At 45.1% G+C, this 25,933-nt stretch overlaps 1 protein-coding gene across 13 annotated transcripts in view; it reads right to left on the minus strand.

The window, feature by feature from the left end:
* Nucleotides 1–25,933, minus strand: part of KDM2B (lysine demethylase 2B) — a 99,298-nt gene that overhangs the window by 55,957 nt on the left and 17,408 nt on the right. For 11 of the 13 annotated variants that reach the window (XM_015877687.2, XM_015877690.1, XM_015877696.1 and 8 more), the window contains 5 exons: nucleotides 23,592–23,770; nucleotides 20,678–20,784; nucleotides 11,794–11,887; nucleotides 10,438–10,591; nucleotides 279–394 (listed from right to left, as the gene is read on the minus strand). In XM_015877687.2, coding sequence (XP_015733173.1) covers nucleotides 279–394; nucleotides 10,438–10,591; nucleotides 11,794–11,887; nucleotides 20,678–20,784; nucleotides 23,592–23,770 — 650 coding nt within the window. Of the gene's footprint in view, nucleotides 1–278; nucleotides 395–10,437; nucleotides 10,592–11,793; nucleotides 11,888–12,599; nucleotides 12,888–14,810; nucleotides 14,927–20,677; nucleotides 20,785–23,591; nucleotides 23,771–25,933 lie in introns of those variants that run through there. The other 2 variants (XM_015877698.2, XM_015877697.2) reach the window with 2 other exon arrangements.

Genomic DNA, 25,933 nt, shown 5'->3' on the forward strand with positions numbered 1-25,933 from the left:
GTGGGAGCAATAGGCTTCTGTGCAAAAGGGGATGTGTTTAAAAAGTTCAGCGGGCAAACAGACGATACAGAACGGACGTGTCTGTAGGAAGCAGGGGAAAAACAGATGAGTAAATGCCACTAAAAATAGCCAGCATCTGAAAGCCTCATTATTTCATGTTTACCTCTCAATCAATCTGACACGGAGATCCCACCAGCTCTAGTTTCTCAGAAAGGAATACGAGACAGATCACAGCGACAAAGAACTGTTCAGTTAAAAAGAGAATCGAGCGTCCTTACCCTTGTTCTGTCCTCAATTTCATAGATGCGAAGCTGCATGGGAACATTAAAGCTATGCAGGATATTTCCACCAAACACCAGAGAATCTACTGGAGTATAAACCGCATGTATCCACCCTAGAGAGGGAAAGCAAAGAACTGAGAATGCCTCGTGCTATGTAGTATTACAGAGCAATTTATAATCACATTGTAACAACCCCATAAACCCCATTCTGTGGGGGATGAGAGGTTAAAGCTGTGATACATTAAATGCCATGCTTGTAGCCACACTAAGACTAATAATAGAAGAAGGCAGCATCTTATGATGCACATACAGTCTCACAACTCTCTGTATATTGAGTGCTATTAATCCACAGAACAGTTACAGTGTTTACTGAGAACACGCAAGCTTGTGACTCAACCACATCCATGACTAAGAAGTCAATTCAGTCTGCTCCACACACTTGGCTCTTAGACAATCTTCTGGCACCTCCAGAAGGGTTGCAAATCATGTTAGTGGTGGTGGGCTATGGGTAGAACTGGACTGAGTCACATTCCACTTATTTCACTCCAGCAGCAGAGCATACATCCTCAGATACCAACAATTTCAAGCTATTACCAGTCCTCCTTCAGAGGTGAAAGTTTCATATCCTATTATCAACTTCTTGAAGCAACTGAAAATCTTTCTCACTGTCAGTCTCAAGAGACTTAACATTTCTAGTACTCAATCTGATGAAATTGCCCTGGTCCGATCCTGGAAGGGACCAAATTCACTTTTCATAGGCTCCAAAGCAAGGGAAGAATTTTCTACTAGGACAAAAATCCAGGCACAGCAATTCAGGCAGCCATACACAAGCTCTTCTGCTTCTGCATTGTTTGCTTGGGATGTCAGGAGCTGAGGGTCTGGCTATGCAAGACTGTAGCCTCTGATCTCCGCAGTGAAAAAAGAATTGATCCTGCTAATTTGGGAACACAGAGACAGATACTTACATTTTTCCCCCCTTTTTAATGAAAAGCATTACAATTTATAAACCAGCAGACAGCAAAGCAACACAGAGGGCAGTCAATTTTCTTCTAACTGTGCAGTACTTTCTATTAAAGCCACAGCAGCTTCCCTCCACTTCAAGACCAGTGAGGGAACAGGAAAATGCCATTCAGCCTACAGGGTTCTCCAGCCAGCAGCCACAAAAGCCATCCACTGCAACAATCCTTAGGCGTAAGGGCCGGCAGAGCTACACCCCAGAAGTCCTTGAGCTACAGTAGATGGCAGAAGCGGGGCTTTCATTTAAGGGTATAGCAGTAGGAGTCAGGAAGGAAAAGAAATGAACGTAGGAATTTTCTCCCTGGAAACATGGCTTTGCATGCATTTCTCTGAATTTCAAAACCACAGAGAGGCTGAGGCTGGCCAGGACTGCTCCACCCCCTGCCTGAGCCAGGCCACCTGCAGCTGCATGGGACCACATCCAGGCAGCTTTTGGACATCTCAAGGGACACAGATACCACAGCCCCTCTTGGGCAGCTGTGCCAGTGCTCAGTCAATTTACAAGTCTGATCCACATGATAAATGTGATGCACAGAAAAACACAGGTGGCTTGTAGCTGTGGCACCTCAGGTATTACCACATCTATCCTGCTCCAGTTAGCTTAATTATGAAGTCCCTTGCTACCATTCAGCATGTTTATTACTTGAAAATCAAGAATAATCAACTAGAGAGGATTTATTTGTTTCCCCTTCCTTTAAGGGTAGTGCAGCAACCATAGGAAAAAAAATATCAGCTAAAGCAGTTCATCACCTCATATGAAATACATCAGCCTGTACTAAAAGCAAACTACTGGCAAGATAAATGGCATTCCTGATCCTAGTCTTTGGGAAGGAAAAAAGAAGATGGACAGTCATTGAGCACTTCCACCACATAATCAAAGATCTCTAGGGCTTAAGGGAAAGAATGGAAACCCTGCACTGAAGCAAATCTGCTGCTGAGTCCCCAAAGTAACTTACTGGATAGCTGGCAAAACTCCACTGGTGCAGTAATTCAGTTTGTCAGTTCCAGAGATGAACAAACTGAAGCTCCAACAAGTGGAACACCTCGTACATGGCGACACAGCTGAGTGGTGGCAGAGGACAAGTCAGAAGCAGCCAGTTACCAGCACAACACTGAGCAGCCCTCACCATGGGCTTACACAGCAGCTCCTCCAGCACAGATCAATCCACATATGAACAGACTGAGATGCAACAAGTTATTTCCCATGGAATCATCATCATCATTCTAAATTCAGCCTGTTACCAAAGATCTACAACTCAATTAAGAGTAACTGAGCTGAAACCTGGCTTTCCAGACATCTGTGAAAGGTAAGATTCTCTTCATTTTAAAACAAACAAAACACCATCAAAACATGCTTCTGTTTTTCAAGTGCCTCTTTCCAATACAGCCCACACAGTAGCCTCTGCCTACAAATTATACTTCCATAATTGAGCACAATTGATTTCATTTTTTCTTTGCTTTTTGGGTTTCAGTCTCAACACAAGCTCCCCAACATCTCAACTCTGCCCCATCAAATGTCAAGGGTCTTTGTACTAATGGCCTCTGGGCTTCCCTGGTAGCAGCCTCAACATCATCCAAGAGAAACATGAAATCAATGTTGTGCTCCAAAAAATGGTGCTCCAAACACAGCAATCCCTCAACAGAATGATTAACTAACATAAATGGAGATTCAGTGTTGTTACTGGAAAGTTAGAAGAGATGCAAACTAAAGGGCTTCCCTAAAATATCTGAGACAACAGCTGGTTCTGCAGATAATAATTAATTCCCTATTTATGTTTATAAACTAGACAGCTACTCATTAACAAACAATGAGCACTTCAATCGACAGATGTAAATGCCTACCTTCAGAACTAAGACCCTTCAAGATGCACATATTTCCAATAATAAGACAGAAAAAAACTGTTCTTTAATGACATCCTTCTCAACAACAAAGCACTGAAATCCACCAGGGTTAGGAAATAGATTAAGAATAAACCAGAGATCGAGCAGCCTTGGAAGTCAAGTTCCCCACCTCTATCCAAAGCAGAGCAAGTAACTCCCACGTGGCTCAGAGATGAGCAAGGACAATGTGTGGGTGCCCCCCATTCTACATGGGTCCCAGGGACATCCCAGCTCCCCAGCAGCTCACTCGCTGCCACAGGCAGGGCACGGCCCTGGCAGAGCTGTCACCTGCTGGGAGGATCTTGGCCACTCATCTGCAGAGCGTTCTGCAGTCACACTGCATCCCAAAATAGTTACAGCTTGCCTGAGGAACACAGAATATTAAAAACTGCAGAGACACAAACATGGAGAGGTGTGTTCCAGGGATGCAGGACACTGTGTGCAAGATTAGACTAAAAAAGATGGGGAACAGACAATGCAGAAAAACACAGGAAGACTGGCACAGAATCTGCAAGGGGGAAAAATAAAACCTGTTCTAATATTAACAAGAACGTGTAGAGAAAAACTGAGGACACCGATATCTGAAAAACAGAAGTAGGAGGAAAGAGACAAGCAGAAAGCAGGAAACACTTTCCACAGGCATCGTATTTTGTGGAAATGAGCTCAGGGAACAGATAAACTTGGATGGCACGCTCTGAATTCCTACAGATTAGATGCAAGAAGAGCTCACATTGGGAGGAGGGTGAATGTTTGTTGTGACCACGGAAAACAAAAACACCCATGTTGGAAGCTTCCCAGCTGTAAGGGTTTGTAAAGAGGGAGACATCCAGAAAAGGTGCACATATCCATGAGGCAAAAATGAAGGGCACCAGGATTGCTTTACCATCATCCACATCCATGCACCCTGGCTGTCAATGAACAGAGGCACCAACTCTCCCTCAGCCATTGCTTTCTGCTGTTTACATAAACTTCGGTACTGCTGGACAGCATTGGGTGTTCCATGGGTTGGTGTGTGGCAGGAGATGAATAACACTTGTCACACCTTGGTAACGTTCTGAAAGACAGCAATATTCTCAAAAATTAAAAAAAAAAAAGGGGGGGGGGGGGGGAGGGCTGCAATGCTATAGAATTAATTTTGTGGTATTTTATTCTTAATGCTGAAAAAACAAACAAATAAACAACAAAAACACTGGAATAGCATCAGAAGGATTAAGGATAGAAAAAAAAATCCAGAAGTCAAGGGAAGAAAATGTCATTCCTTTCTGGTTGAAAGACAAAAGCACCTGCTGAACATTATCTAAAGCTACTACTAAATCATACAGATGAGAGAGACGTACAGAGGCTGAGTGGCCTCAGGGATCAGTCAATAAATAGAGAACTTCCTCAGAGGTGATCGGTTTCAGTCAGCCTGCCTCAATAGCAACGCTGCTCCATCAGTGCTTGGCAAGGCCACCACCCCCTGCCAGGGGCTGAGGAGCCGCAGAGGCAGCACAGCTCCCACATGTTGGTGATGCTGGTGCAGCTCTGTGCCACTTATGGGCTCTGCCCATTTTGGTTTGTTTCTGAAGTTCTCTCTTTTATTTCAGCTCTTGGTGATTAATGAGCATTTCTCCTTTCTCAAAATAATCCTGGATTATGAAGCAAAACCGGCACTGAGCAGGAATTTTATTTGTGAGACTCTGAAATACCCTCAGCTGATTTACAGTTACAAATTACTCCACTGCTCCTATGAAAGGCTTAAATATTTAGATGTTATCATCTCCAGTAAATCAAGAAGGTAAAATTAACAGTAAAAAAAAAAAACAAAACAAAACCAACAACCTTTTCTGAACAGCTGAAAGAAAGATACAATCTCATTATCTTATGAATTTTATAAAACAAGTATCATTAAATATTGCAAACTTGTTAGAAGATTTCAGAGGACTTCAAATTCCTACTGCATCTTCAAGAATGCAATTATCCAGCTGAGAATAATAAAAAAAGATTATTAGCAAGTAAAGCTATGGGGCAAATTGACTGCCAGCTCCAACCTATGGTACATCTGCTTCCAGCAGTAACTGAACAGGTACTTTGCTTTGTAACATAGAACACATACACATGTTCCTGCAATTCCACAGCAGCTTGGTCTGGAAAAGCAGAAGCAGCCATGTCTCAAAGATACACATCAAAGTGACAAGAGATGACCTGCCAGTGGACACTGCCAGCAAGAGAGACATAGTTCCTCTCAGTTCAAAAGAAGAACAATTGTGTCATAATGGCATCCTCAACCAAGTCCATCTAGGAAATGCCATGTTTACATTCTAAGAGTAAGAGCTTAATTTGTCCCCAGCAATGTAGGTAACTCAGCAATTCTCAATCTTACGTAATTCGACAAGAAGCAGGCAGAGCACTGCAGAGGAACAGGACTAAAATTCAATGTTATGCTGTCACCTTCTATCTGAAAGTAGACACTCGAGGCAAAAGCTCTCCTCTCTGATGCTCTCCACTGATCCCCATCGCTCAGTCCCTACAGGTTCCAGGCATGGAGCTTCCATTAATGTCAGTGGAAGCTCCTGAAATGGAAAAAGCAAACAACATCTGAAAACAGCCAGGCAGTTACACAGCCCCAGCACAACTCCCTGAGAAAGAAAATTTACCAGTCAGATTTTAATAGCTCGTCATCCTCCTGGATAGAAAGACTGCGTGCTACCTCCTGGCCCCATTACACAGTAACTCAACAAATACTGGCTGGAATATCAGGGGTCACCTTGGACCACACACTTCTAACAGGCAGAACTGTGCTGATAACCACTGATCCCGTATCTGCAGCACTCACATCCTTGCTGATCTCTGCCTGCAGTCCAGCACAGAACATCCCTTTCTATTCACTTTCCTTCCCAAAAAAGCATTCTTCCAAGAAAAGCCATTATTTCTGCATTTGACTGAAAACCAGAAGTTTGGAGCACTCTCAAGTTACCATAACAATCATCACAGAACAATGAGAATATTTTGCTCGACTGTGGCTCATTTTTCATCTCTCAAGAAATTAAGAGATTTTAATAGCATATTTCCATGCTCAAGGCCCCACGGCGTTGTAAAGAACATTAAAAGTAAAGCAAAACAAACAGCTTTTCTCCTCCGTGGAGGACTGCCAAACTCCAAGGTGAAGCACAGCTTTTGTAAGAGAAGCGTGCAGCCACAGCAGTGTGAAGTTTAAGAGGAGGCAGGAAGGCACATCACACCAGCTGCCAGCAGGTTACCTGCTCCAGATTTTGAATGGGAAAGGCTAATAAATCAGTACCACTGAAGTCTTCCACAACATCTAATGGCAGCACATCATTCAGTTCTTGGAAATGTACGGTGAATTCCTGGACCATGGACTGGCATCTCACTTGGATTGCTACCGACAGATGTAAAGATGAGCCAATCTGCTCACAATGGCACAGATACTGGAGCGTTTCGGAACATTTACACCATTTCTTTCTTAGAAAGAAACAAATGATCTTCGCATATCTGGTGCCACTGTGATATCTTGCTAATAGAGGACAACACAGCCAATATCCCCAACACAGCCCTGAACACATACCATCAAGGTGACAGATAAAAACTCAAAAGAGCACCTGGATTGAAAAGGAATGAATTTTTTGAACTTGGTTATGCTTAATTTTGAGCTTGGGAGCCAAGTTTAAAAGTATATAAGAGGAATGAATGTGGCATACTGAGAATCAAAGTGAGGAGACAATTCCACACATAAAGTATCACTTTAAAAACAAACAATTCAGGAAAAAAAAGAAAAAGTACAAGGACAGAAGCAAAAGTGATTTACAGGGCATGAAGACCAGAGAAGGTAACGGGTAGGAAGTGGGGAGAGAAACAAGTTCCACTGAAGTCACTTGGTGACGTAAAAGAGGAAACCTACCTACATTCAAAGCAAAAGGATGAGCACTAAAAGCATTCAAGAAAGGGCTCACACACCTGCCCTGACTTAGAGAGCAGTGCATTTCTAGCAGGCTGCAGAGAAGCAGCGGTCAGTACCTAAGTGAACAAGAGGCTGCACACAAGCCAGAGATGAGTGCCTACAGTAATCCTGAGTGGCAGAAATCAGGAGGATGCTGCACAAAGCTCAGTCTGCCCCTCACAGTCATCAGAGACACCTGAATACTGTGTCCATAGTTTACACCTCATGTACCCCAAGTACTCTGCATATCCCCAGTGTAAACCATCACTGAACACACTCCCTGCATACCTAACAGCACAAACAATACTGGACAAGCTCTCCACTTGTGACTGATGACACTGTAGCGTGTCCCTGCTGAGACAACAGCTGCACACTGACATTATGCTCTTCCTTATTGAGACCATCACAGTTTATACCTGAAAAGAGAAGCACTCTATAAATGTCCCTTCTGGTTGGCAGGTGGATCAGGTGCAGCACCCACCGTACACTACATCACAGCAAGATGCGTTACCTTCTCTAAATTTCACCCATGTTGAACACTGAGCCATTTGAAAGACTAAATATTTCTTGTGATAACATACACAGTGCTAACAGCCTAGAGCCACAGCATTCTTTACTAATGTCTTTATGAACAAGGAAATGTTATGTCCCATCCTAGGAAAACAAACCAGATTTCTACAGGAAAAAAAAAACAAAAAGTGCTAACACGGATAGTAACTCTTGCTTCCTTCTCCTCTTGATGTCTCAGCTGCTCTCACATCTTGAACATTACTGGCTATAATCCTCAACACGTCAGAAATATGTATGTTTGTCAACTGACAATTAAATGCAGACATCAGTTTAGATTATACTAACAGGAAAGGCCAGGTTCTTAGATAAATTACCACTTTACTGCAGACTTTACCAGAGTTGATCGTCCTTGACTCATCAGTGGGAACTGGTAAAGTAGGAGGTGAGAGCTTGTAACAGTGCATCACTTGTTTGGCAAAGTCCTGCGGGGTCCCAAAGTGTGCAGCTTGGGTTCTACACATGGCAACAGACTCAGCATCCCTCAGAACCCCAGCTTAACTTCCCCCAACCCACAGCTGGGAGGGCCTGCTAAAATACTGCAAGGTGCACTTTGACCCACAGTGACTCACTATGCTGATAATTCTTGGACAATTTTCTCCTTGATCCCACAGCTGTGATCATGCCCCTCAGTGCTTTCCAGGGTTAGAAGCATAGGTAGAAATTAACTGGTTTAAGCCTAATCCTGAAAAGACGAAGGCAGTGATGCAGAGGGAAATACCCTGAGGCCCTGGTGAGCACTATAATTATGCCTCCTGAAAGAATAACTCCCATTCTTGTGCAACTGCTTTGTAGTTTCAAGGATTTACTGGATCTACTGCTGATCCTAGATTCTCAAAGAAATCTTCCATCTCCCACAAGCCTATGATCTTACTCCCCCATGTGTCTTGTTACAGTCTTCTCTACCTACTTCATCCTTTACACTGTGATGATATAACATCACTGCTAGGACCACCCCCAAAAATGACTTGAAAATGAGAGCACAGCAGGATACTTTATGCAAAAGGCCCTTTGCTGTGATGCTCTTCATTCACAGTCCAGCTGAGCACTAACTTTATCATTCCACACTTTGAGCATGTCATTGCATCCGAGTTGAGGCTGGCTAAGAGTCTGTCAGGCTCAACTGAAAGCGTGGAACAGACTGGTTTTACAGGCACCCATTACCAGAGCCCAAGCACTAAGAGCTACAAAGCACATACTAACACATTCTAACATAAACCAGTGTGATACCCCCACAAACCAGAGCGAAGGGGTCACAAGAACTGACCTCTCTGACAAGGCTATGTCTTTCAAACATGCCATGGGGTCTATAACAGCTGAGATATGGGCATTTCTGTACTAGGGGTGTTCCTAAGAAAACTACAGTCAAAAAACACGTGTGGGAACACTTCAGCCACCACGCTACAGTTGTGCCCTGTATAATCTCCCACAATGTGTTGTATTCCAGCTGCTGTGACTAAACTAACACACAGAAAGTCTTATTCGTAGGAGGCTGCTCACAAGGGAACAAAGATAAATATGAAGATGCAGTAACAGATCTTAGCAAACAGCACAGGCACACTCAAACACCCAGTTTAAACAGTAACAGCACATTCTGACCTGTTTCAAGGGAAGACCTAATTCCTTTAATGGATTAACTCCTCCACCCTCCAGGTCCTTTTACCTGTCACCTCCAAGCTGATTCTGACCAAATACTTACCAAACGTGCCCAAATTTGGAGGCTTCACTTGATACTAATAGCGCTCCCTAGTTAGCAAGAACATTACCCATGTCTTTGCATGACTATTCTATCCATCTCCAAGATTAAACAAAAAACACTGTAACAATCTTATCTCTACAGAGTAATTCTAGAAGCTGAAGAACTACCAAGCAGTCCTTCTGTCATGTAAAAAGGCTATCAATATTTATTTCCCTGGTAAGCTCTACTAGACAGAGGCAATGTATTATATCATTATAAAGAAGCTTGTAGACCCATAATAGTCAAAGAGAGCAAAGCTTGATATCATTTGAAATGAAGAGCGTTATAGATTGCACCATCCTTAATCCATTTTAGGCAGCAGAATAAAGGCCTGAAGACACCCACCTTCAAACAGCAACTGTTTGGTTGCTTTGTAGGAAGAGCCTGAGTCGTGCAATTTAGCCACTGAGGCAGCAGCAGTGTGAAATCATGGCACACCTGGGCTACTGGCTGACATCCCCACCCTGCACAACCCACGTCAGCACAAGTCCTGAACAATTATAATCGTAAAATAACATTGTTTCCCTGCAAAGCAACTTTGCTGGAGTGTAACACCTGCTCTTCCATATAGCAAAATCTCCACTGGGCTCTATCAGGAATCCATCCACCTCTGACCACAGACAGCAGCAAAGTCGTGGGTAACTGAAACGTAGGTAAACTTGCCAGAGGAGATCACAGGTCACTGGATATATTTACCAGCAGTTTTACCTCAGAATAAGAACAACAGAAAAGTGCTTTTCCAAGGAAACCAACAGCAGTAACAAAAGTCAACGGTGCCTCTGAGAAGTGGTGGACTGACAGCCCCAAAGACCCAGGGCCTCTCTCAAGTGATCACTGTACATACATCTTCAGTTTGAATGAGACAATCCCTGGGAAATCAAACGCATTCAGCCCCCCGTCTTGCCACAGCAAATAAAGAGCTCAGCACAGGCCTTAGATGTGAAGAACTGCTTTACAGAGAGCTGTGAGCCAAGCTCAACAATTCCAGTGATTCCAGAATAGCCAGCAAGTGATACCTGAAGGAATGAAGAACGTATAGCCTTGTTTCAGTTCAATTCTTTGGCATCGCTCCACCCTGTCTCCCAGAAAGATATCACTTTGCTTTCCTGAGAGAACCCATTCTTCATAAAGTTCTAGATTCTGCAGAGTAGGTGGAATCAGCCAGAAGATCTAAAAATAAAGCACAGATGTAACTATTACCCACAGTCAACAAAAATACACAGCTGAGAAATTCCGAGAAGTTTATTGTGCGTTAGAGAAATGAACGCAGAGCACCAAGCCTGCTGTCTGCATAGAACACAGCTTCCAGGTACTGTACGTTGAGGTCCAGAGCAGACAGCAGCAGCAATTACGTGCTGGAAGTGGCATGATAACTGTCAGTTGTCACCTCTTGTACGGTGACAATAATGAAAAGATGGTAATAAATATCCAAAAGGTTATTTAGAGGAAAAACTCACCCAAATGGAAGCCTTCGGTCTGCTGGGAACTACTGAGGCAATGCCTACCAAGGAGCAATCTCGAAGAGATGCTGCCTTAGTGGTGGTCAGCCATTAAATGAAGTCTAGAGGAGATGGAGTCAAGCTCCAGCCCTTCCAGGAGCACAGCTAAATGACTCTCACCTGTGCTCCCACAGCTGACCCAACACTCGCCTCAGCTGATTGATCAGAGGTTCAGGCTGTGATTATCAATTTCCCATACACCTCTCTTCCATGAAAGATCTCATTCAGAAGATGCCTGCACAACTCACTTGCAGTTCAAAGCAGTGTGCTGGTATAGTACAACTTCACTGTGCACTGAGTTAAACAGTATCTGCACAACAGACACGATCAATCTGCTCCATTTATATCCTATGTATGTATGCAGACCTTACGCTGCCTACACTACAATTAGGAAAAGCAACCTCAACCAGTGAAGATATACAGCATGTATGGCTGTGTTCACATTTTAACATGTCTCTATTCTGCAATGTTTCAGCTCAGCTATAATGCGCACACAGAAGGAACACGGAATCTCTACAATGAAGCTCCAGAGACAGAAGGTGACTTACGAGGGCACTGTGACCCAACAAGGGTACACAGAGCCACGTACACTGCGTGACACTTCTAACCACGCAGCAATAACACACACAAAGCCACCACCACCACCACACACATTACACATTGCAAACAAATCACTTGCTTGTTTCATAAAGGTAAACAGTGTCCTTCCAGTTCTGCAAACTGCATCTGCTTCAAAGGTAACTGAAACAGACTGACAACCAACTAGCAAGGAAGACCAAAAAGAGAAAAAAAAAAGTGAAAGAAAAACAAAAGCAAGCAACCTCTTCCTGCCATAAGAGGAATAAAAACAAACATCAAGCAAGGTTCACTTACCTTCCCCCCACGGAAAACGTGATACCACACTGAAGTGCCTCCAAAATCAATATGGAAATCAGTGAAGCATCCTTTCACACTCATCAAACAGTACCTGAAAACAGAGCGCAGGATAAAACAGAATCAGTGTGAGACAGTATTTTCCATGTCTTAATTTACAGAGCATTGCATGTGCAATATCATTTCCATCCAATCGTATTTTTGCATTTACAGCACAGGGCTTTTTGTGTCGTGAAGCAACGATAATTAGACTGTAACTGAAAAACGTGCATCTCTGAGTTCGAGTTTGCTGTGTGGACAACCAGGATCCCAGGGTTGGGAATGGAGGAAGGCTGGGAGTCATCCTCGTGTCAGCAGCAGCACTGCACCACCCGGCATTGGCTGCTCCGCTCCACGCTCTCCTTCATCTCTCGGCCATAACCTTCACCAGGAGTTGGACGCAAATAGCCTCCAAGTTTTGCAAAACATCTGCCCATAAGAGCTGCCATCACCTGCGTGTCACCGCAGTGAGGAGCGGGGGGCAGAGCCTTGGCCTGGTGGGCCGGCTCCTTTTAGTCCCAGTGGCTGTATATCCATCCCAGCAGTGCAGGCTGTACATCCCAGCAGTGCAGGCTGTATATCCCAGCAGTGCAGGCTGTACATCCCAGCAGTGCAGGCTGTATATCCCAGCAGTGCAGGCTGTACATCCCAGCAGTGCAGGCGGTCAGGCCGCAGCTCAGCCCGGCCCCCCGTTAGCTCACCCCGTGTCGGTGCCCCCCGCCCGCAGCCCCGTCCCGGTGTGCAGGGAACGCACCATCAGCACTAACCTCTCGTCCTTGTGCCGGTCTCCGTTTCATGGCCTGATTTGGGTTTATTTTGGTTTTGATTTGGGGGGAATTTTTTAAGGTTGGGGGGATTATTATTATTATTATTATGCTGTTGTTTTGTTTTGGCTTTTTTTTTTTTTTTTTTGGTTACGGGACAGTACGAGGAGGGGAAATAAGAATTATTTTTAAAGAAGGCAATAATAATAATAACAAATCAGGTCTCCCACCCCGTGCCTTTCTCTCGGCACATCCAGGTGCCGGAGGCTCAGCACTATGCAGGCGGCGTGCAACGTCCCGCGCGCCCATAGGCTGCGGCCGCGCGACCAATCAGCGCCGCGCTCGGCCCCAGGAGCCGCTGCCTAGCAACCGCCGCGAGCCCGGGCTGGCAGTGAGCAGGGAGGGCCGGGCCGAGGGTCCCGCCGCCCGCCATGACGGCTCGGCACCGCGATCCCCTCACAGCGCCCACAGCAGCGATACCCGGGGCAGGGACCACAGCCAGCACTGGGCTGTCCGAGCTCAGTGTGCTCAATACGTTCAAAATACGAGTCCTTCCCTCACAATGCTCTTTTTTGTTTTTATTTTTCCCCCATAAATTTCTCCTTTCACGTCGCAGCCCCACCGAGATGTTGTTGATTACTACAAGTCAGACTGAAATTAAAAGCAATAACAGCCCAGGAAGGAAGTCACCTTTCTTTGAGCCAAACTGCACAAAGTCCCCGGTTGAATCATGGCTAATGATACAAACACTGTGTCTGTGGGCAGCACAAGGAGCAGGGTCTGCACTGTGCTCCAGGGGACACCCAAACCCTTAGGAATCAATTCCTTTTGTCTGTGGAAGGCCATAGAAATACACCATGAGCAGCTCTGTAGGGCTACCTGTGCACAGCCTGCTCAGGGTGCCATGGGGTGAGGGTGAACTCATTGTATGGCAGGTCATTGTATGGCTGTGCACATCTGCACGCAGCTGAACTGCTCATCTGTCTGCACTGGGATAGAAAACAACAGCATTTGTGCCCTGTCAAACCCCGGCGCTGAGAGAACACCCAGGCAGACAGTACAGCAGTACAGCAATACAGCAGTACAGCAATACAGCAATACAAGCAGTAGAGTGGTGCCAACACACATTTCTGCCCACTCCCCTCTGATTTCATGCATCTCCCTACACACAGCCTCCATTCCACCCCAGGTGTGTGCTACCACGCAAATGGTGCTTAACCAAACCCCACCCCGCATCCTGAACTACACACACACCTTCCTTCCTTCCCATCCACAAAGCAGCCACTGTGCAATGTAGTTCCCCTTTGGTTCCTGCTGCTCACCCACCCCACCGGGCTGCTTTTGTCCGGCCCTACAGGCACAATGCGATGCCTTTGCATTGACCTCTGCGCTTCCTTCCCAAGGCGCCGCAGTCACATGGCCCCGCGCAGCCCCACACACGCTGCTCCTGCAGCTGCTGCTGTGGGGAACCAGCAACTTTCCAGGCTTTTTGTACCACGCACACACGCAATAATCACCATCAGCACTCAAATAGAGCTGCTGCACGGTGTGTGTGCTGATAGGGATGCAGGGCCGCGGCAGGTAACGGGGTTATGGGTGCACAACCCCAAGCAGTGTGTAGGGACATGATGCTGGGGGCACGCACTGAGAGCACAGGTGATGGATGCAAAGGATGCCCCATCCCAGCTGTTCTCCACCACATCCAACCCCTGCACAGCACCAGAATGGGCTTCACACCAGGCAGCTGCTCGTAATCTCCCATTAGAGAGCTGCCCTTCCACACCGGAGTTTGTTTCATGCTCCAACAGCCGGGAATTGTTCAGGTTAACGCAGTGTTATTTTGGATTGAAGGATATGAGGTACAGGGGAAATAGGAACTTTCCCCCCTCAAAAAACCTGGGGAAATCCGTTAGTGAAAGGATGCGGAGAAACATGGAGTAAGCTGCGAACTCCCGGGGGAGATCATCCCCAAAAAGAGCAGGGGGATGATGCAAAGGAAGGCGAGCACCGAGCAGACGAAACAACGCGGAGCTCACACACAAACCCACAATGCACTCGCCGCGCATCGCTCCGAACCCAGCAGCAAACAGCGAAACAAAGACAGCAGCGGACACGGCACGATGCAGACGCGCACGGCACAGGCAGGGAAATGCACATGCACGGAAATGCACACGGACTCGGGGGAGACGCGTGAGCACACGCAGGCGGCATTACCCTGAGCTCAGCTCCTTTCTCTCGCATTAGGTATCGCGCACCATACGCCTCTATTCCCTCTGGCATTGCGAGGGCTCCCCTGCCACTGAGCTCAGCCCATAAACCACTCCCAAACCCCAGCAGAGGCTTCTGTTTTTTGTTCGGGCCAATGAGAAAAGTAAAGCTCGCTCTTCCTTCCTCCCAGGAGCAGCGCCGGCTGCTTGAAATCCCTGAGCCTGAAACCGAATACCACAAACCCATGAACCGACAGCGAGTGCCGGAGCGGGCTGAAGGAGCAGGGCTGAAGGAGCAGGGCAGAAGGAGCAGGCCCCGCACAACGGGAACGGCCCGATCCACGCTCCAGCACAGGGGCCCCGTAATGGAAAGGCACAAATTACGCCGTGAGACAAAAGGAGCCATTGTCACCCGGGAGACACGGGGCAGCGCTCGCGGCCCCTTCTGCCGCCCCACCCCCGCCCCAGCCCCACCGGCCCCCATAGCCCCGACGCCGCCCGCAGCCCTTGCGGGAGGCCCGAGGGCCCCGGGTCCCCGACGGAGGAGGGGTGGACCCGTCTCCCCCTCCTGGAAGGACCCTGGCCTTCCTACACAGATTGGGACCCTCACCGAAGGGGGTTCCCGGCTTCCCCCTTGCTTCCCCTCGTGGAGTGGGGTCCCCCAGCCTACAAGCAGGGCATGAGCACCCACCTGCAGCCTCGGGGCCAGATCCGCCTTCCAGGGGCACAGCGAAGCCCACAGCCCCGGATCCCTCGCCAGGAGCAGGGCCTGAGGTGAGCAGCTCTTCAGGCAGAGCATCGCCTCTCCACACCACGGAGGAACTAATCATTAAAGGTGGAGCGTGCAGCAGGCACTTCAAAAGCACATAAAGGACCTGGTGCCTGCCCTGAGGGGGTTACAAGCTGAGTCAGGCAGACAAAAACAACACACCAGATAAGGGACAGGTTGAGTTTGCACTAGAGATTTTGCAAAGCAACCAGAAATTCACATCACACCGGTAGCAAAGAGAACAGCTGATGCCGACCTCATCCCACCTCACCCCGCTCCCATCCAAGGTGCCAGTGAAGCACCAAGGCCCCGGGGTGCTCCTGATCCTGGCCTGCCACCCACTGCATGCAGGGACCTCACAAGGAAGGAGTTATTTACATCCCAGCCATTGGAAGCCATTAATTGGAAGCTTAAATTTCTGAGAAGGCAGCGATGGCCACGGAGAAATGAAGCAACCTGCCCATTTACACAAACCTGGCCTGTCTCCCTTTGGGCGCATGAAGCTGGAACACTGTTGTGGCATCTGCAGATGCAGCTCGTCTCTCCATCTTTGTGACATGGCTGCTCAGCTACAGCACAAGGAGCTTCAAAGACCAGCATTTATTTCAGCTGTACGTGTGACTGTGCAAGTCCTCCAAGCTGTACGCAAGGGAGGATTTGAGGGTAATGCATCAAGTTGAAGACGTGAAGTTTTATTTACCTGACTAGGTTAAAAAGTTTGAGAACTTGTGCTTACTGGTCTCATTTTCTGGTACTTAATTAAATCTGTGGGGCAGTTTTGTATCCAAAACAATTCACAGATGACACACAGCACGCACAGAAGTATCACACATGCATTAAAAAGCACCAGGTTGCTTTGCGGGACCCGCGAGCTCCCTCAATTCAAAGGGCAATTTCAGTCCCCAGAGGCACATCCTCAGCTTCTAATTAGACCACAGCTCCACAGAACATTTTAGCATCTGCTTAAATCCATCTCTGCTTAGCAAAGGAATGAATGAAGAGAAAGGAATGGACGGCTGAGTAACCGCCTGGCAGAGGGAAAAACAGGGCTAACAGTGTATTAACAGAGCAGCGCCCTTTTGTGAACAAGTCAATGTCTTGTGTAAAATCACACAATCACGGGGCTTGATCAAGTCCAGTCCCCCTATATCATCCCTTATTGAAGGACAGCAGTGATATTAGAGATTATAGTAGTGTATAGGTATTCTAAGTAAGAAGAATTCTGAAGGCCAAAAGGCTGCTGCAGTGATGGAGGCTTGGCACAGTTGCTATTTTGCTGCTGCTGCTTTGTGAACATGCCCTGTGATCTCAGCAGCAGTGAGCTGCTGTTTGCTCCCAACACAACATAGACCTGCACCTCACACGAGCTGCAGAAGGGCTTTGCCTGCAATCCCCCTGCCATGATCTTGTCACGCTCTTGCACTGCTTGTTGGTTGGCACAAACATCCGTGCAACCACGTGGTGGCTGGAATGGCCTGAAAAGTGTCCAATTTATCTTTGAGTCTGTTTTCAACCAGACCAATTTCTAGTCCAGTTTAGTTTGCAGCTGCATAGCAGCATGTTCTGGCAGTAACGATGGGACAGTGTGGGCATGGGACAGCTTTTTCAGGGGCAATGCCAACTTCCATCAGTTTGTATTTTGTCTCAGCACCATCACAGCAGCTCAGCCCCCAACCTCTCATGTTTTCTTGCTGCTTAAGACGCACCGCTTGGAAAGTTGTACTTATTTTTGATATAAACTGTTCCTCGCTTAATTCAGCCCTCTAAGGCTCTTAGTAGGAAAGTAGTCATTCACTTACAGACAGATGAATAACCTCATTACCCTGTTTTTGTTGTGTTGTTTTTTTTTTAAAGTTAATGGTGCAAATCCAAGCGAAAGGCACAGCAGCCCCCAGCACGTGTAGCACTCCTAGTAACCGAAGCAGCGCAGCAGATGGAGCGTTCTCTAACTTCACTCCCAGCACGGAACTCGATGTGCAGGAGCCAAGACAGACATTTGTGTCTGGTAATGCCATCTGTGTCTGCAAAACTGCAACGCGCTCGCTGGAGTGCTTTTTGTTTGTAGGGAACACGTTAATGGTGGGTATTGCATACTGCAAAGTCAGTATTATGAGAACGCTAAAAAGCAAAATGAAATGAAACCATCCAATTCCTAAGCAACAACAGTCAGAGTTAAAGAATATGAATGCTGGCGATTTGCAGAAACAAACGGGACACGTGAAACAAGTGACAGCACTGACATTTAGCTCCATGATCAACACAATCTCTTTAATAAGGGCTCATGCCCTCAGGGCGCTCACAGCGATAGCTGGGACTGGTATCTATACAGGAAAGGGGCAATCTGAATTCCCAGAGATGGAGAAAGCTGATCTCCTGAGGATTTCATATTTAAACTGGACAAGTCTATGGAACAAAAATCTCCTGAGAGTCACTAAGCACACAGAAACCACTTCCAGTTCAGGAAGTCCCTGCATGAACTGCTTACAGTGTAAGTTCAGAAGTCTATTAAGGGACTGCGTCATTATATACTCATGCTGTTTTCCTAGTCCTCCCAGAGTAGCCATGACAGCAGGGAACAGCAGAGTACCATGAGCACCATGAGCTCCATGGAGCTTTGTCCTGATCCAAGACAACTTCCCTGGTGCTCCTAGATTATCAGTATTTGCTTTTAAATTTATCTTTGCTGCTTCTACAGATCAGCAAGAATTTTGTGCTCCCACTGCTGTAAATCACTTTTCTCCTAGAAATCACCCTTCTGCTAGATGATGCTCACTAGCTCATCCTCTTGCACTCCAGCTGCCTTTAACCCTTATACACAGCAACTCTCTTTCCCCACAGCAAACTCCATTTTCACATTTCAAGCACCTAATCTGTCACTGTTTAGCTTCCTTTTACCTATCATATCTAGTAGTTTATCAAGCTGCCAGCCTCCAACTTCCCTTTGCTAGTGACAGCAACCTCTGTGGTTATGTGCCTGCTTCTTGAACAGGCATTTCTTCCTTTCTACAAGGTCACCCCCCACACATGGGAAAAGCTCCATGTCAAAATCTGTTGTATTGCTACTTCTCTAAAATCCCTCCTTGAAACCTACCATCTGGCAGTTCATGATGCAAGTAGTGAACTGCAAGAATACACTCTGCTTTTTCTGCTGAATTCTGTTAGTCATGTTGTTACTCTGTCCTTTAAACCAGCTCTGCCTTGTTTTCTTTACTTACTGCATTTTTTCTCAGTATCTGGAGCATCTGCTCCAGGTAAGGGACAGTTTTCCTTACTTCCTAACTTTGTACAGTCTGGGAATCCTGAAGATTTGAATCCTGATTCTGCTCCTTAGCTTTAGCTCATTATAAATAAAGCATGTTATTTAGTGGACTAACCCCCTTGGGAAAGGGGAACAATTTGCCTGAGTTCTATTTTCCGCTCAGAATGTACAACCTTAGACAAGTCATATAGGACATTTCCAGACACACGTGTGAACTTGGCACTCTTATCCATATCTGACGACCCTAACAAGCAGTTTATTTGTTCAGGATACAGTACCTTTAACTTGTACTGAAATCAGTGTGCTCAGCACATCACAGGACAGGGCTTCCTCACAATGTTTGCTACAAAGCCCCTCCTATTATGGAGACCTACACCTTCTGGAACATTTACTGTTATGGAATAAGAGACGAAGTGGTGTGTATCACTTTGTGACTGCACGCTTCTTTGTATATGTTAGTATCGATCTATTTTAGACATTACAGTTTGGAAACAGTTCTAAGCAATTTGCAGAACGATAGAAGTTGGTTCAACAACAGAGTGTGAGATGCTGCCAGCATTAGGTCTGGCCAATAGAAAATGCCTCTAAAACAGAAACAACAGTGAAGTCAATTCAGCGCTTCCAGGATCATCTGCTGTTCACTGGCCATACAAGTCAACAGCTGTTACATTATTAACAGTAACCCCAATTTCCACTGCTCATTCCTATGGAACTTCTTACAATGCATATTTTCAGGCCTCCAAAAGTGGTATGTTTCCTCTAATCTTTACTCCAAATATCTAAAAAACAACTACAAAGAAGCCACTACAATTTCAGAACAGAAGGAGTGGTGAGGTGAGTTTATACTATCAAACTCATCCAAAGACTACAGTGGGATTGGCAGGAGCAGAACAAACTACCTGTGATCCACAAACATGTTCTGAGGGTCCTCTGCCACCAGACACAACGTATGCAGCAAGTCCAATACTTGAAAACTCCAGCAGGTTGGTAAACAGCCACAAATGGCAGAAACATATTTTTGAGGGAGACCCACACCCATTAAAAATGGACTGCAAGCTCATTTCATGAAGCGCTGACTAACAACTTTTCAGCCATTAGCAGTTTAGAACCTGAGAAGGATCTGAACCCAGCCTACAGAAGGACTTTAATTATACTGTATGAATTATACGACATCTGCATCCTGTGAAGGGGCTTTTGGGGGCAGTGCTTTTGAAGAATGGAATAGTTCAGGTGGAAGGGACCTAAACAGTTCACTAAGTCCAACCTCCCCCCACTTCAGGGCTAACCAGAAGTTCAAGCATACTGTTCAAGCATACTGTTAAGGGCACTATCCAAGTGCCTCTTGAACACCAATAGGCATGGCACATCAGCCTCCTCACTAGGAAGCCTGTTACAGCATTAGACCACTCTCACATCCTTATTTAAGATCAGAGGCAGTCTGCCATTTTCAAAACAGTTGCTGAAAACTGAGAAATAAAAAGCTCTCCTTAAAGGGATTTGATTGAAAACGTACTCAAATCGTAGATTATTTCTCAGTTTAAAGTATTTGGAAAATTGCACTGAGAAATTTTAAAGGCACACATATACATAGTATTCCTTTCCTGAAGATCCCAAACTTAAGCTTTAAGATCATGAACCGTCCATTGTAAAATTCTCAAATACAAAACTGTTCTCTTTCAAAGCTGGAACAGCCTGTCAGTATTGGACTGCTTTAACAGATCAGTCACATCAATCTCTCTTCCTACTCACTGGAAATAAATAAATAAAGATTTCCTTTCCTTCCAGCTTTTGAGTTCAAAAGGAATTAAACCAGGAGGTCAAGAGGAAAGCATTTAAAGAAACTTACTTTTTCACTTTGGGGTATTTCATCTCTGAAAGAGCATTGGTAGCATCTGTCTGTCTCTCCTTCAAATGCTGTGGCCACATATTATCCACCCAGTCGACTAAGTCCACCTAGAAGCCCCAAAAATCAACTGTTAGTCACTGAACACATGGTAGGATGTACCCCTGCTGGCTGGAACTCTAACAGTGACAGCAGCAGATGAGCAGCAGGCATACTTTATTGTAGCCAGTATCCCAGAAACCGCATTTATGAACATTAAAATACAAGCACAAAAGAGATTACATTTTCCCAATATGTTACATTTCAAGGAACATTAAACCCATTCTTCTGGCCACATTCTGATTTGTGTAATTACATCATCTCCTTCAGCTTAAAATTCACCAAAGTTCTTGTTCAAATGCCAAACTTTTAGGAAACATGGTAGAAGAAAACAGTGAGAAAGACATTGCCAGCAAGATGGAGAGGAGATGGAAACTGGTGCCTGTTGAGGGACATTTTAACACAACTGTTCTGGGTGCCAGAGCACTAGGTGTCCATCAGCCACAGTAAGGTCAAGCCTGTGTCTCATTCGTTGGTCATTTTATGTGATGTCCTCGGTACCAATAATACTCCCTTCTGGTTACACAAGTGGATCACACACACCAGGTTTCAAAACAGCAAACTCCAGTGACAGAGGGAAGTGTGACTAGGCAGGCTGTAGTGCGGTATTTGGCCACAGTGTGGCTGTACATCCCGAGACAGCTCAAAACCTGCCGTGCTATCTGTGGGTCAACAAGGGCTGCAAGGCCTATCAAAGGTGTTTGCTAGTCACCTTGGGCAGCACTCAACATAGCATCCTGACTGCTACATCATTCAAAAGACCCATACAAGAGTAGTTATTTGTATGAGCTGACCCAAAGGCTTGCATCCCCAGAGCATTTTCATAATGCTGCACTTAGCATGTGACATTCTTGCAGGTTAGGGCTGTCACTTTTCTGTTTCTCCATCTGCACCAGGTACTGTTGATAACAAGCAGTACTTTGAGAAGAGTCAAAGGGAGATGATGCAGCCAGTAGAAGTAGTACCAGTTACGTGACTATCACAGTTATATGTGAAAACAAAACCGATGATTACTGCCCCAATTCTGAATTAATCCCCACGTCCTGATATTGCAACCCAGAGTCTTTACACAATAGACACAAGTCAAGCATTTCTGCCTCATGTGGGCTGAAATAGCCCTGAAGCTTTCAAATGATCCACTCCTACAAATACAGTATTCGGTTAATATCTGACTTCATGTACTGACTGGACCCACAGTCCCTGACACCCTCTTCTTGTATCTCCCTAAAAGGTGCTGAAAGAGAACCCTCTCTCTTCCAGTGAGATCTAAATATCGTTGATTTTACAAACCACTTTGCACTCACAGGCTGCATTAAACAAACATGAAAAATTAATTTACATAAGGTAATAGGGACCTAATTGCATTTTTCGGTCCTGAGCACCCAGGAAATTAACACAGATGTTTTAAAAGCTCACTCAGAATGATGTGCTGGGGAAAACCAGGATCAGCTGAACACGGAAACTCCCCAGAGCACTTCTAAAACTGCCTGGCTAGTCTCTGAATGACAGCAAAAACCTGTATAAACTTCTGAATAAGTGCTTAATATTCAATTTGTGATACATGCATAACAGAACACAAACCCTACTTAAGAATTACTTCCATAAATCAGCTATAAAATCAGCCATCTACTTTTTTTTCCCCTGGGCATAAGTCTGGGCATAAGTATGGGGTTTATATTGCCTGCAAATACAAGAAATGTCCCCAGTGGAAAAAAAAAAATAAAAAAACAAAAAACCAACCTGCTAGTATAGCTGGAATAGCACTTAGAAATTGCAAGAAAAGTGGCTGACAGCAAAGCACCAGAGGACTATAGTTTTACACTCTGCAGCACCGTGAACATCCAGTGCCAGAAACAGGCTCAGTGGGAACAAGTAGGTGCTCATTCTGCTCTGAGAAGTCCCTTTATTCTCTGATCAACCAGGGCTGATGCCCAAATTCTTTGGTGAGTGTCTGGAGGAGACACTGTGAAACCTCCAGTGCCAGTTCTCCACTGTATCACTGCGCACTATGAGCTGATGCTGTAATCCTCACTCACATATGGCTACTTTTTTAGCAATGAATGAAATTATCTTTATTAACAAGGTCACAGTTTCACTGCTAGTAACTCCATGAGGTTACAATAGTCACCAGCTTTTTAAAAATGCATACAAATCTACCTTCTTCCTCTGACTCTGCCAATTCTGACCTAACAGTAATTATGATGATTTAATTACATGTAAACTTCTATATTTAATACGTGTGTTTTCAACTTTTTTGCTTTGGCTCCCCTTGAACATTTTTGCAGTGAACAACAGGGTCTGTAGAAGGAATTTAAGCTCCCAGGTTATAGCTTTATATTTCCTCCTCCTCCTTAGAGATAATCCACAATTTCCTTCTTCACCAAGCCACAGACTAAGACTGCTTTTTTTTTTCTTTTTTTTTTTTTTTTTTTTTTTTTTTTAAGGGCATTAATAGCTTTATATTTTACATTACAAAATAGCTCTATTATTATTTTGGATTAGGTTGTATTCGCACATTAGCACTTACACAATACCAAAAGACAACAGACAGGTATGTAATTTTAAATGCAGTTTCCTCTAAATACATTCAAGGGAACTGGATATCAGTACAAATCACATGATTAAGAGCTCATCAGGCACCTAATTCCTGTAAATTAAGTTCCACTGTCAAGCCGACAGTGGAGAATGAGATCCTACACAGAGAAGGGCTACAGGTGCTTCACATGACTATCTTTATAGCATGCATCCTACAGCTCCATTATTTATTACAAAGCATCTGATTATTGGAAAGGAACTGAAAATAAACAGAATCCCTTACCACATTGGGGCGCTTGACAATGTTCTCCAGCTTTGTGTGACTGAACTCCAAGCTGATGACGTTGTAGAGTTTCTCACGCTGGGCCTCTGGTGTTTCATAGTATCTCACAAACTGGGACATGCTCATTTCAACACCTTTTTGAGTGTTCACATCCATCACGTCCACTATTCGACGGCTTCCTGCAAATGCACAGAAACTTTTGATTTATTTTAAATGTGCAAATTCTCAACAACTGCAGGGGTGCTGCTGTTAGAGGACAACAGAACAGAGTCAGTACCTCCCCAGGTCCTAAGCAGCTCAAACAGTCAGCAGGGAACTAACCTGGAACAAGACCGTTTGCCCAGTATGACACTGAGCCAGTCATCTGTTGCCTTTGCTTCAGAGAGATGGAGAGTACTTCCCTCCTCTACACAGATGACATGAGCAGGAGTGCATTAAAATCTGTGAAGAACTGATTTAATATGGTAGCAGGGGGCACACAAGGCAACCAGCTCTCCAAATCATCCTGTGCAATTTTCTAAACAGGCATGTGCCTCTCAAGATGCTTTTGGTCACATACAAAAGTTACCCATAAAAAGCAGGCTGCATAAGCAGATAATATGAACTGCTGAACACCTGATACTGATTGCTGTGTATTCTCAATTCCAGTCATTGCTAGTGGAGATGAAAGCAGCAGAAACGCTCACTTTAGATCTCCACACAAAAACCACAGGACACACTTGCAGCTTCTTGAGTGGCAGACATACAAGTCTCAGTAGCACCAGAATGTTGAACAGCAGCTTCTGTCGAGCCTTCAGCTTTATACAGATTAATCCACAATCTCCTCTTCGGCCAACTGGAAGGTTTCACCCTTCTCAGCAATTTCATCATCCTAATTAGCAGTTCACTTGTTCGTGAGCAAAAGGGAGCCCACAAGAGTCATGCCTCATTGCCAGGAGAGAAGGATTCCAGCAAACAAACTTGCAACACTTCCAAAAAATCACTTCAAAACAATTTCCATCGCTGAAGAAATAACTCTAGTAAATTGTGTTAAAGCAAAACAGAGAGCCTATATTATGCCATCAGAGGGAATTATTAATAATTGCAGCACCTGGCCTATTGTGTGCTTGGGAGCAGTATTTCAGCAGGAACGATAGCTTGGATTTCATTGCTCCATTAAAAACATCCTTAGCCACTGATAGCAGTGACAGTGACAGATGTGATAATGATTCTAGAAAGGAACTCCAGGCCATAAAGCTTTGTAATCAAAAAGAAAAACTTATACAGTGTGAGTCTGGAGTGGCCCCACTGGCTCGTCAGTCAAACTCCACCGCAGCACCACCAAGATGGGATTTGATTCCACGGTCAGAACTCAGCACTGCACGAAGTGTTGCCACCTTGAGGCAGGATGGGGAGAAAGCTCAGTTATGTGTGAGAAAGCACAAACACCCTTAAATCTGGTATTTGTACATTTGAAACAATACACAAAATCTAGTTCTCTTTTTGCTTTTTTTTTTTTTTTTTTAAATTTTCTTTTTGTTGTTGTTTTTTAACTGCTAACTTTATCATTTAGGGGGAAAGTCTGTTTTCCACTTGTTAGGTTATCAACTGGGGCAAAGTCCTACTAAACAGCCCCGGAATTAGTTCCAGCCTGGTTGCTGGCTTCCACAGCCTGAGGATTAAAGCAGAGACCACAGCCCAGAGGGGTTAAGCACTTTGATACTGAAAAATTGAATCTGAAGGGCTTTGTGGCAGTCTGAGATGTGCCATAGTACAATCTCGGTTTGATCTCAGCTGCACTGGAAGCGACCTCATACAGCCTCTCAATTACCCTTTCTGAAAGGAAAAGTAGCAGTTACCTGATGAATTAAAAATATGAGGCCCGGTTCAATAACAGGGTTGTTAGATGTACCTGATTATCAATTACAAGCAGAAGAGCTAAGATGTGAATTGACAGTCTCTTGACTTCCAAATTAAAGAGTAATTAGAGGAGCTGTTTCTCCTTTAAACCACAGCACTATCAAACAGCCTGTACATAATGATTCCTGGAGTACCGCCTGCAAAATTTGAGACATATAATTACAGGTTCACAGCCTCAGCTCACTGCCCACTTCCCAGCGGTTCGGGCTCACTGCCAGCATTTGTCTCTTCTCTCCTGAAAAGATTCAGCTGTTCCATCTATTTCCTGCCTCTAGGAGAAGGTTAAATATTATCCAGAAGGGGAGACCGGCAAAGAACAAGAGAAAGGAAGGCACAGAGGCTGAGAGATGTGATTTAAGGCAGGATTTCTGAGGATGTGTGTGCACTTCTTTTAACCATTTCCCAGACATTATTAAGCCTTCCCACATTGAGAGGATAAAGCT

This window comes from Coturnix japonica, chromosome 15 (assembly GCF_001577835.2).
Source record: "Coturnix japonica isolate 7356 chromosome 15, Coturnix japonica 2.1, whole genome shotgun sequence".
Classification (NCBI taxonomy): Eukaryota; Metazoa; Chordata; class Aves; order Galliformes; family Phasianidae; genus Coturnix; species Coturnix japonica.